The 13,356-nt window shown below is 42.5% G+C and overlaps 1 protein-coding gene across 3 annotated transcripts in view; it reads right to left on the bottom strand.

Annotated features, from left to right (window-relative positions):
• Gm3325 (predicted gene 3325) overlaps positions 1-12,553 on the bottom strand; it is a 38,016-nt gene extending 25,463 nt beyond the window's left edge. The window contains exon 1 of one of the 3 annotated variants that reach the window (NM_001378509.1): positions 12,426-12,553. In NM_001378509.1, coding sequence (NP_001365438.1) covers positions 12,426-12,428 — 3 coding nt within the window. In that variant the 5' untranslated portion in view covers positions 12,429-12,553. Of the gene's footprint in view, positions 1-2,066; positions 6,707-12,425 lie in introns of those variants that run through there. The other 2 variants (XM_011244596.3, XM_011244594.3) reach the window with 2 other exon arrangements.
• Positions 12,554-13,356: the final 803 nt, after the last annotated feature.

Raw genomic sequence — 13,356 nt, 5'->3', positions numbered from 1 at the left:
CTCTTACAAACTCAGTGGCCAGCACTCTTCCTGTTCATTCCTATTGTCTGCTTTGACTATAAAGTGAGATGGATTGGGAATGGAGACTAATCCGAAAAACTGAAGAGATTAAGCATTCTGATATTTTCAATTTGGAAGAAGTAGGGTTACTTACTGAAACATCTCATTTATTATGTTAAGAAAAAAGGATATCTATTAGGATCACATAGAATCAACGCTTTTTCCTATGATTGATGATTAGATATTAAGTGTGTACTACATTTATGAAATGGAAATTTTAAAAAAATACAAAATACCAGATTTAAAAAAACACTGTATGATTTCTATTATACACATAAACTTGCTTGATTTGCTTACCTTGCATTATAAGATATTAGCACCTTTGAAGACATCTCTGTCCCTATGTTCATGTATATGATTTTATGTGAGAGAAAATGTTTTCCATGTATGTGCGAGTGGCACACCAGAGTAGAGGGTGTCAGACCCCTGGATCTGGAGTTACAGATAGTAAACATGGGTGTTGGTATCTGAACTCAGGTCACCCCAAGCAAAATGCTTCCTAAGTGACCTGACCAGGTCACAGAGTCTTTTCTTGAAATAAAGGAAAAGATGTACAAAGATTAATGAGAACAAAAATTTAAATTAATAAAGAAGTGAATAAATTAGTGCAGAGAACCTGAAGCTCAGTGTTTAGATGTGAGTTATAGGGCCAGGGTAGAGGCACGTGGACCATCTCTAGTAACTGTTATCTGAGACCCAATAATCATGACTATCCCTACTGCTGAGTCTTCTACTGCCCTTATACTTACCTGCTGTGTGTAGAGAAAAAGCCAAGAATAAAATGCCCAAATATATTCAAGTCTTCATCAAAAGCTGTGAAGAATCTCAGCCAGGAAAAATTAGAGTTTCAACAATGTTAACTGTGATTGTAATTGCTTAGAAAAAAAAACAAACTCAAAACTCACAGGAAAAATAGCTCAAACTGACCCCTAAGTTGTTATATTTCTGCCCCTCCACCTACTTCTGATGTTTCTTCCATATAGAGTGGCCCCATTCTCTAGAGCTCCCTCTGAAAATGGAAGTGATCAGAAAGGTGGGCTATGGCTTTATAACTTCTCATGAGCTGTTGTGGTTTTAGTCAAACCCAGACCCTCTGATGCCCACACAAAAAACAAAGTTGAGGAATAATTTAATGTCTGCTTCCTGTCACATGACTTATGAACCAAAATGCAGAATCTACCCTATTGACAGCTCAACATGATGAACACATCAAACACCTCTGTATCACAGAAACTCTCTTTGTACCATGGAGCTGAACTTGCCTGAATCATGCCATTGGGACTGGTAGGAGTAGAAAGTAAAAAGCATTCTAATGAAGTAAGGCTCACAGATGATCAGCACCTCCATTCTACCAGTTCCCAAACTATTTGTAAAATGTATCCCATGAAACTGAAGTGTGGAATAGAACATTTAGAACTTCTACAAACCAGACCTCAAGTTTCCCTACCTGTCCTCGAACTGCACACCAAAAGCCTCTGTGTGCACACTGCACAGTGATGGTATCAGCACCACAGCATCCAATGGTGACAACTGCAGAGCCTCCCCTCCCCAAGGAATTCACTCTCAAGGAGGAAAGAAAGCCATGTGCCTCTACCCAGATCAACACATGTATGAACAGAAATGTGTGGCTCAGAGTCCATCCTAGTTCCAGCAGATGGGACTCTGATAGCTCTACCAACATGCTCTTCCTGGTCTGGGGTCAGTTGTCCTTACCTTCTCCATGGTAGGACTGTGGTCTTCCTCAGAGCTCCAAGGCATGTGGCTGCGGAAATCCTAGAAGAACCTGCATGCTATCTCCCACTGGTGTCCCTCATTAGCTTGCACCACCTACCTGAGCCTCATGACCTTAGCATCTCCCCTACTGGAGGTTTACTGATCAATAACTAAGACAGGACAGGTCTCCCCACATGCACCCTTCCATACAAGTCAATGAAGTAAATTCTTAAGAAGGTTCCTCTTTTTTTGTAATTACCCCCAAAAGGACAGAGACCTCAGAAAACACTCACGCATGGTCTTTTTTCCTTTTCATTGACCGACCAGTCATGGCACATCCTGGAATGTGTTTCAGGTCTATCGTTCAGGAACTGGGTGGCAGCGTCAAGATTGAGTTTCCAAAGTAATTCTCTATTATACAGGGTAAGTCAAATCTGAGCTACAGAAGATACTACTATAAATAAAGACAAATAAGCAAAACAATTGGGAAAAAATTGAAAATATTATTGATTGGGAAATGTTGGAGAATTCAAACAAGTCAGCGTGTGGTTCTTTAAAAAATGAAATTTATAAATTAATGCCAAAAATGAACTTTGGGGGAATATATATAACGCACAAGTATACTGGCACTGCAGGTCATTCTCTGGCAGAGGCAATGGCATTAATAAAATACTTTTGATGTTGTCCCTGTGTGGACTGATAGTTGCTAAGTCCTGTAACCAGACACACACAGCTGCAACTAATGAATGGCCTGTGTCTCAAAAAATCTGAGCTGACTTAACCATGTCAATGAGCATCACTCAAATCCACATAGGACAGTACCCTAACTGAAAATTCAGTATTCACATGATCACCACATAATATAGCACCCTAACTGGAAATTCAGTATTCATTGGAATAACCTAAATATTTCAAATTGTATATTGTAAATATTTCAAATTGTACACCCACCAGTCTTGTGTGTTTATATTAAAATGTACAAATTAACATAGGCTAGGAAATCACAAAATCACACAACCTGTGCAACTCAGGTCCTTCTTCATATTGGTGAGCCCTGCAGCTGAGTGCCTTAAACTTGAGTTAGTCTGACATATAGCTATTGCCTACTCTGTTTTACTCTGCACTGTACACAGGACATTGCTCCTCCTGTTCTGTTCTGAGGGCAGAAGCAATGCTTCATGCAAATCCTTTCCCTGTTACTGCAACGCACAGTTCATTCACGGAGCCAAATGGGTAACATTAAAACTTTGTTGTGCTTCTACCCTTTAACTTAAGAATACAGAAACTTTAATCAAGAGGAAAGCAAGGCCATTGCCCTGGGAAACAACAGACTGGGATCAGGGCCCTGTCAAGCAATATACCTCTTGTCAGAAAAATGTGCCAGGAAGGCTGAAAATCCAGCTGTTCTAGAATCAGTATGCCTTCCCTAGGAGGGAAAAACTCAACACACAATTCAAAGATTAATTAAGAAAAAAAAAAATCTACCTTTTGCCTGGTGATTTCTGCCTGGCTAGCTAGTCTGCTCTCCTGAAGAAACCATATCCTGAGGCATCCCAGGAGATCTGTTTGCTTAAGCCTCTGACACCACAGCCAGAGACCTCCCAGGAGATCTGCTTCACTTAAGCCTCTGACACCACAGCCAAAGACCTCCCAGGAGATCTGCTGCACACAGGACAATTGAACAACTGATCACCAGCTTGTGTACTCCCCTGAAGACAACACAATTTGAAGGCATCCCAGGGGTTCCTCTGTACACAGGGCAACTGGGCAACCAACCTCACAGTCTGAAGACCTCCTGAGGGCTCTGTATCATGCAGGGCAACTGACCCAACAGATTGAAAGCCTTCCTGGAGTTCTGCTGCACACAGGGAAAATGAAACCACAGTCCACAGGCCCCCCCTGGAGAACAGCTTCCCATAGGACAACAGCTTGACTGATCCTCTGAAGACCCAAAAGTCTGATGTCCTCCCTGGAGATCTACTGCAGCCAGGGCAACAGATCAGGAGCTTCTCTGACCTTCTGAACCCAACACCCACCCCCCAGTTGGAAGGCATCACATAAGGTTTGCTAGAACTAGACCTACCAGGAGACCTGAAGTGACCCAGGAACAAAAGAGCAGACTACAGACAGACACCAGGGATTAAACAGATGGGGAGAGGCAAGTGCAAGACCATAAGGAACAGAAGCCAATGTAGATGAGCTTCATCAGAACCCAGTTCTCCCACCACGACAAGCCCTGAATACACCAACACACCTGAAAATCATGAAGCTGACCTAAAATCCTATCTCATGAAGACAATCGATTTCTTTAAGGAGGATAAAAATAACTCACTGAAAGAAATTCAGAAAAACACAGGTAAACAGGTAAAAGCCCTTAAAAAGGAAACAATAAATCCCTTAAAGAAATACAGGAAAACACAATCAAACAGGTAAAGGAACTGCAGAAAGCACTCCAAGACCTAAAATTGGAAGTAGAAACAATAAAGAAAATACAAACCTGGGAATGGAAAACCTAGGCAAGAGGTCAGGCATTACAGATGTAAGTCTCATCAATAAACAAGAAAATACAGGAGATAGAAACAAGAAGACTGAAATAATCCCGCACATCTTATCAGATCACCAAGGCATGAGGCTGCTGGGTCTGGTTTCACTCAGAGAAGATGCACAAAACCCTCAAGAGACTGAGTCCCCAGGAAGTTTAGAGCTTTGGTTGGGGTGGGAGGACATCCTAGGGGAGACAAGGAAATAGGTAGTAGGTATAAAATGTGGAACAGTCTGAGGGTGGATCAGAAGAGGAATAAAATCTGGAGTGTAAAAAAGAAAGAAAAAAATAAAAAAGAAAAAAAAATCTCTGAAAATACCAAGTATCTAGCTTTAGTTAAAGCTAAAAGAGGAGCCAACCTAGAGAGATTTTCCATTATTCTACATGTTTTGCTATCCTTAACTCTTCTTTAGGTTCTCACCCCAGGTTATAATGTGAACAATTTAACAATGGACTGAACACTACTGGGGATCTGACCAGCCACTTAGGCAGATGGGAGATGAACATAGCAGAGATATTCCAGACTCATTTCTTAAGTACACCAATACCCTGAAGCATCAGGTCATTCTGCACGGGCAGAGTCCTAAGTGGAAAGTCCCAGACGAGGCCAGAGATAGGAAAAGTAGGAGGTAGAAAGCACAAAAGCTGGGGTGGGGGAGCAAGTTGCTAAGGCTCTGCTAAGGAAGCTTCTTAAGAATGGCAGCCTGTGCACTACCTACAGGGAAATGGGAAGATATGGGAGACTTCCATGCTGTCAGCAGAAACTAGCGTACAAAGGGACAAAGGAAGAATCCAATCAAACACTGCTGCTCAGGGAGAACACAAGCAATCTCATCAATATCACTGTGCATGCCTACGGTGGTTTGTGATTGACATCATCAGCCCTATGTGGTAGGAACTATTAGATTCTCAGGATAAGAAACCACCCCTCTCCACAGGCTCTGCCCCAGACCATTACCAGCTCTTCCAGGAATATGCCTGGTTTTAGAGAAGGAGCTCTTTTTCTCTGTTTCTTTGTCAATACCTCATGGCCTTAGGCAAGGATCCCAAGGCCTAGGTCCCAGGCTGTTACAGGCCCAACCAAGAATGTAGCTGAGTTTAAGAGGCTATGTCGTTTTCCATCTATGAAGGCCTCAGGGATGGCCTTGCTTGATCAGGACAGTCCTCACCACAACAGTGTTTTTCCTTTCCAAATGGTATTGACAGATGTCTTGACCATGTGGCAGAACTATGCTTTTTCAAGAAGAAAAATGGTCTTTTATGGCACACCAGGCCTTAGTGTTGGTTGTGAGCCTGCAATACTTAATTGAGTAGCTTGTTAAAGGGCTGGTCTGTGACCTGGGAAAGGGCCTATTTGTTAATCAGGATTGTCTCCTTTGTTATGACCCGGAGCGATATTTCCCCACAATCCTGATGAACAACCTGGTGTATCCCAGCATCCTAATCTCTCAGATGCTTGGTTACTATACTACTTCTCTGTGGGTGTTTAGGAGGCAGTCCCTCCCTCAACTAAATGTGACTTCCCATTTTCTTATCATTGGAAAATCTTTTCCATCAGCGATTCTACTCTATGCTTCTTATCACAGCATAAATTTAGAGTTCATGGAATGGGGTTTACAACTACCACAAAATTAACTCCAAATGGATCTTAAATGGCGGCCAGGGCACAATGTTTAGAAGATACCAGAGAATCTCGGACATCCAAATTTGGCATCTAGCTAAGGATGTTTCTACATGGCTAGCCCTTGCTCCAAATGCTTTGTGCAGATGAAGCTCCCATAATGAAGTTGTTAAGATGCCACCACTGAGTACATCTAGTGGCTAAGACCTCAAGGAATCGCACAGCTGGCTGTTAGTTTCCACCTAACCCAGGAAAGAGCCCACTATCAGGATTCCTGCTTCTCACACCACTGCTCTTTCAGGTTAGTGGCAGTGGTCACATGCTCACCATAATGAGACTTAGTAGCTCGCCTGCACTCTGCAAAAACACCCAACATCAGAGTTCAAAGCACATCACACCAACCATAGAAGCCTGCTCTGCAATGCTACTGAACCTGCAACAGGGAACAAAACACCTGGAAGAGGCCTCTCTTCATCTGATTGGATGGTTTTCCAGGAGGCCCTGATTGGCCAGTGACTAGAGCACTGACCTTAGGGATAGACTGTGCTGAAAGCTTGCCTCTTAGGACTTCCTACCCCAGGAAATCAGTCCAGGACTTGACACTTTTCAGATTTGCAAGATCTTTGTTTCAGTATTGCAATGTGCCTGTCCTCCAATAGCCGAGCTTTCTGTTACCACCACTGAGCACAAACAGCTTCTCCCTCCATTTCGTAATCCTCCCCCTCCGCTCCTCCACTTCCCAATCCTCCTCCTCCGTTCTTGCTCCTGTTCCTCCTCCTCCTTTATCTCCTCCTCTTCATCCTACTGTTCTTCCTCCTCCTATTCCTCCTCCTCCTACTGTTTTCCTACTGTTCTTCCTCCTCGTCCTCTTCTTCTGAATGTTCCCTCACCCCTCCTCTTCCTCCCGCTCCTCTTCCTCCTTTTCTTCTTCTCCCTGCCCTCCTCTGCCTCTCCTCCTCCTCCTAGAATCGAGATGGGTAGCTTGCACAGTTCATTATTCATCTTGGTGCAGAGTGAACCATATGAACCACATGCAGAATGCTTCCATGCATATTATCAATTACTGCGTCATTTTAAGATATAAAATGTGACATTAGTTTCTGTGATTTTTGCACTGATCTCAGGAATACCTCAGTTAATATTCACCTACTACATATTGAAAGGGTCGAAAAATCACTGAAGACCCCAGATCAGATAATATATAAAAAGAAAAAGCAGTTATTTTGGAGAAACAACCAGCATTCTTTGAAATGGCGACCCCAGACAAAGGTACAAGGACCTCCTTATAGGAAACAGGTGGAACCCTCTAGAAGGATAGGGTAGTCTAAAATTTCATTGGTAGGGCTAGGTGTCACAGGTTGTCAGTGATCTACATTCCTATGCCATGAACTTTTCACCATATGATGAAATAGGGCTGCACAGCCCGGATGGACCATTCTCAGATCGTTCCCCATTTCTGTGGTTATCCCCAGTCTGGTCTCTGGAAGGGGGCTCTACAATCTTCTGGATCTTATGGTCTGTTCCTAATCCTGGTGTCTTATGCCTTACTTTTGGGATTTACAGTTTATTCCTGAAGCTGGCACCTTTTGGAAATCAGGACTGGTCCTCAACTGGCAACAAAAGGGCTCCTTAGATGGAGAAAAATGGGGTTTATCTTGCCCTTTCAATATGATTCTCCAGACAACCCTGGGAGAAAAGCAGGAAATGAGGATATGAATTCCAATCACTGTGGAGCACTACGGTTAGCCAGCACATCTTCCTGAGTGAAAAGGTGAAAAAAAATCTGTAGTATTAAAGGATTTCCACTTAAACAGAACTGATAGTATGGATCTCTCTATGTATGTAGAAAGTGGATATATAAGAATGGCTCACAGAATGCGGTCCAACTAGGAAACCAATAACTGCGTACCAATGGAAAGCTGAAGGACACAGTAGTGCCTGTATTTCTTAACTGGCCTTCTGCATATACTGTAATTCCAAAGATGGAACCTCTAATGCTAGAAAAATCAAATGATCTCGCTTACCAGAGTATGGCAAGCAGAAAAAGAGAAGGAGCGAGCATCTTCAATGTCCTTAATAAATGTAGGCTGCCACCAGTAACTGTGGCCTAGATTAATGACATTTTTGTCAATTCAAAAGATCCAGAATAAAGAAGGGTTCTCCCATGTTAAATGTTGCAAATAATAAAAAACACTTTCACAATGACCACCTGTTCCAGTTTTAGCTAAGTCAACTTGTTTTAATACAGTAATTTGAACTACTTGAAGTAGTGTCAATTGCAGTTGACAGTAAGTTCAGTTCTTTATCCAGATTCATGACTGCCTTTTCTGCAGCCAGAGTAATGGCCAGTCAAGGTGATTATCGACCAGGTCAAATTGATTACCTCACTTCTCATTGCTAATGTCAAGTACTGCCAAACCAGGAAAACTTTCCCCTTCAAAGCCTAGGCTAGAAGACATGCAGCACTGTCTTCCCATCATGTGGCCTTAGGGACAGGACCAGATGTTCAAAGCAGTTATCAATTACATAGCATGAGCCAGCCTGGGCATCAAGAGACCTTGTCCTAAACTGCCCTTGTAAAATATGAAAAGAAATTCTTATACCTGGGAAACACCACAGAATTGCAAATAGTAAGAGATCAGAGCAGTGCAGAATTCACAGAAATTACATTGAAAGGGGAACCAATAATTGATTTTTTTCAAACTTAAATATTACTAAAAGACCACATAGTCACACTGACATTCAAAACTAGCAGCCCATATCCTCACATCAGGAATAGCATTAATCAAACACTACTTGAACTTGCCTCTATGTGGACTCTTAGCTGCTGACACCTGTAACTTGACACACAACTTGACACACACACAACTATACCCGATGGCCTGGGTTTCAATTCCTGAGCTGACTTAATGATGTCAGTTAAGATTGCACATGTATCTGTAGAACAGTACCCTACATGCAAATTGAATACTCATTGGCTTAACTGACGTTCACAAATCAAACACCCATCAATATAGGCTGTCTTCATCACAGAACATGATTAATACATGATCCAAAATTAAAAATCACCTCCCTGCCATAATCAGGTCTTGTTCATAATGGCAACTCCAGCAGCTGATTGCCTACCCTGTTTCCCCAGTAGGGATCGCAAAAAACTCTCTTCTCTTCTGGTGTGAATGCAGAAGCCATGCCCTTCATGCAAATCCTGTTCCTCTTACTGTAATAAAAAAGTTGATTACATACATGACTCAGCAAGTAATTTAAAAACATGGTGGTGGTAGTGATTTAGACTTAAGTATTTAGTTGGTTTAGTCAATAGAAGCCAATGTCATTGTCCTGGGAAATACAGAGTGGAATGAATGCTACCTGACTCGACATAGGAAAGCTTGTCTCAGAAACATTATTTAAAGCCTGCAGGTACAGCTGGTGTGGAATTAACATCTTTCCCAGGGAGAGATCACTTATTCAGCTCTGGCTGATGCCCAAAGAAGACCCAGCCTAGGAAACAGCATGAATTCCACATATGGTGTCATCAATAAGTCCTTTTAGGTTCACCCCCCAGGTTATACTTTGAACAATTTAATAGGGGACAGGACCTTGCAATTTTAGTCACTGAGGCTAATGGAGATTTACAGAGCAAAACTATCTTCTAGTCCATAATGTAAGATCTAGAAAAGAGTTTTAAAAAATAAATCCATGCTACAACTCTCCCATACATAAAGGACAGAGAACACACAGAAAATATCAAGAAAACATCACCTAACAGCACTGTAGTTACGGTTCTAATATGAACATGCCTGCTGATCTTTTCTAACCTCAGAATAAGACTGTTTGAAGGTTCTGCCCCACCTACCCACCCATCTACCCACCCATCTACCCATCCATCCATCCATCCATCCATCCATCCATCCATCCATCCATCCATCCTTCCATCCATCCATTCATCCAAGGCAACTTTTTAAACTGTTTAACTTGGGGCAGGAGAGATGGCTCAGCACATCTGGAAAATGGTTCTCACCCAACCAAGGGAAGTGCCCACTTCCCCAGCTTCAAATGTTCATGCCCCTGCTCTTTCAGGTTAGCATAGAGCTGAACCTCCATTATGGCAGAGAGTACTCAGAAGAACCCTCCTATTCTCCTGATTGGCCTGCCTGGACGCCCTGATTGGCCAGTGATTGTTGAGTGACATAAGCATGCTCCTTAGGGTTGGAGTGTGCTGAAGGCACACAGTATAGACCTTCAATGCTCAGGATTCTAGTTCAGGAAAGTAGTGTAGTCACAGCCCAGAAAGGGTCAGGACAAAAGGAAGTAGATAAGTTCACTGCTTTGACAGTATGTAATATTAAGAATGAACAGTGAGGGTTGGCGAGATGGCTCATCAGGTAAGAGCACTAACTGTTCTTCCGAAGGTCCTGAGTTCAAATTCCAGCAACCTCATGGTGGCTCACAACCACCAGTAATGAGATCTGATGCCCTCTTCTTGTGTGTCTAAAGTCAGCTACAGTGTACTTATGTATAATAATAAATAAATCTTAAAAAAAAAAAAAGAAAAGAAAAGAATGAACAGTGAGGCAATCAATTTTAGGCCATCGACAAGGGTCTGACTGGCCCATTTATGGGGTCCACATACCAGGCAATCAAGAATCTGAACAAAAATTTGAACTGCAAAACTAAGATACTACATGAGTCCTACCAAACACATTATATTACCAAATCTAGGTAATACAAGGTGGCCCATCGACTCAGAGGAGAAGGGGAGGGGGAGCTGGGGGAAGAATTGAGGGAGGGGGGTGACTGGGAGGAAGGCAGTGAGCAGGATGTAAATTGAATAAATAAAGAGAAATCGATTTATTAAAAAGCAAGGGAGTGCTTTTATAGTCAAGCTCAAGGCCTAGGTACATAGCATGTGCTTACAAAAGTGGAATCTTTTTCAGTTAGTAACTTAGTTCACTATCACACAGTTAACAGAACATACCAGGAACGCTGGAATCCATTTCTGATGTGGAAATCACAAAACTACAAATAAAGAACAAGTCACACACACACACACACACACACACAAAGAAGGTGACTTTTAACTTACAATCTAATTTTAACCTTAATATTAATTTGTAAAAGAAAGAAAACCTGGAGTCTGCAAGCCTATCACAAATACAATTTTGATTATTTCCTGTGTTTGAGACAGGGTCTGATACAGACACCCAGTTGATTTTGACTCACCAACCACACTACAATGTATAATACATATTAAAAGTATAATAGATAGCAGGATGTATGCGCCTTTGAGCAAATATTCCTAGCATCAGAATCTTCTGTAGAAGAGAGAGCTGATAAGCCATTGGGCGTTGGTCTAGTTATTGGTAAAGGAGAGTTATCTTGAAAAATTGCAGGCCATTCCCTGGCAGAGATAATGGCATAAGAAGATAAAGTTTGGCCAGGCAGTGGTGGCACAAGCCTTTAATCCCAGCACATGGGAGGATGAGGCAGGCGGGTTTCAAGTTCGAGGACAGCCTGGTTTACAGAGTGAGTTCCAGGCCAGCAAGAGCTATACAGAGAAACCCTGTCTCAAAAAATCCAAAAAACAAAACAAAACAAAACAAAACAAAAAACAAAAACAAACAAACAAAAAACCCAAAAAAGAAGATACTGTTAGATCTCACCCATATGTGCAATGTCAGCTGCTGAGAGATGTAACCTAACACACAGCTTCTCAACACTCTGAGCTGAAGTAACTGTGCAAGTGGATTGGACATATCTGCAAAGGAGTCCCCTCCAGTTGGAAATTCAACATACATTGGATCAAACTAACTTCTCAAAAGTATATGAATTTGTATTATTAATTTATGTGTCTTTATCCATATTTGCTTGTGTAAAAGTCTTTCCTTCTGTGAGGGTGGCTCTCTTCTCTTGGTTTAAGAGAAGTTTATTGCTCCAAACTTCCCCCAAGCTTAGCAAGCAAGAGGCATCTGGACAAGAGGGAAAGGCTCTAGCAATGACTCCTTTACTTAATCACCCACTCCCTTTCCTTAGAGAACTTTCATAGGAAACTTTTTAGAAGAACTTGGAAAAAAAGTTTAAAGAGATGTTTGAAAGTGTCCAACTTTTCTTCCTGTGACTTCAACTAGCAGCTGGAAGTTAAGAGTATCTCAATTTCAGTGGAGATAGAACAAAAGCTACTCAGTTAATCCCCTGTCTTTTTAAGAGGAGGCTCATAATACCAGAGATTGCAGTGTCCAGCGTTGCCTCAGAGGAACTCAGGCAGGTCAGCTTCTGCTGCAACGCGACTGAGACTTAAGATAGGCAAACGTCTTAATACTAAACAGCAACCCTAAACATCCCTGAAAACCAAGTCTTGTCGCCTCAGACACTCTTCCCCCTCGGCTGCCTGAGCAAAGAACGGCCAGGACTGATCCCCTGCATCCCATCACCCCGACTCCAGCTGCTTAGCCCCCTGCTCCTTCCGGTTAAGGGCAGTTGTCACACGCTCACCATGTCGCCACGTTGTAGATCGCTGGCATTGCCCTAGGGCCCCTGGCAGCAGAGATGAAAATAAATCAGACCAATCTTTCAGCCTGCTTGCAACGGAGAGAAACAGAGAGCAGAGGAACAAGGCACACGGAAGAACACGCCTCTCCTTCTGTTGGCGGGCCTATCCGGAGGCCCTGATTGGTTAGTGAGACTTGATTGATATGAGCACCTCCCTTAGGGTTAGAGTCCGCTGAAAGCACACGGCATAGGGCTTTCCAGTTCGGGTTTCTTATCCAGGAGCTGACCCTTTTCAGATCTGCAAGACTTTCTTTCAGTCCTGTCCTCCAATAGTCTATCTTTCTGTCAACCAGAACTCAGCAGGAATTTCTTCTTCCTGCTCCTCCAAGGCCGCCGCCGGTTCACCTTCTCCTTGCTCCGCCCCCTCCTCCTCCAAGGAATCAAGAGCCACACCTTGCATAGTACATTATTCAACTTGGAGCAGAGTAAACCATAGGTTCCAAGGATAATTACAATTAAAGAGAGATTTTTAGGACATAAAATATGATGTTTGCTCCTCTCATTTTACACCGACATCAGGAAAACCGCAGCTAATATGCAATTGCTATATATGAGACTCCAGACAACCCTGGGGGAAAAGCAGGGGATGGATGCCAAACACTATGGAGCACTGTTGTTAGCCAGCACATCTTCCTATGGGGGCAGGTAAAAAAACATATCTATATTAGTAAAGGTTTTCCAGATGAACGAAACTCAGAGCATGGATCTCTCTAAGTATGCAGAAATTGGATAGATAAGAATGGCTCACAGAATGTGGTCCCACTAGTAAATCAATGACTGTACCAATAAAGAGTTGAAGAAAACAGTAGTTCCTGTATGTCTCAGCTGGTGTTCAGCACGTAAAAGAATTCCAAAGATGGAGCCTTAATGTCAG

This window comes from Mus musculus, chromosome 13 (genome assembly GCF_000001635.26).
Source record: "Mus musculus strain C57BL/6J chromosome 13, GRCm38.p6 C57BL/6J".
Lineage (NCBI taxonomy): Eukaryota > Metazoa > Chordata > Mammalia > Rodentia > Muridae > Mus > Mus musculus.
The sequence above is the reverse complement of the archived record's forward strand: the minus strand, read 5'-3'. Positions and strand labels throughout refer to the sequence as shown.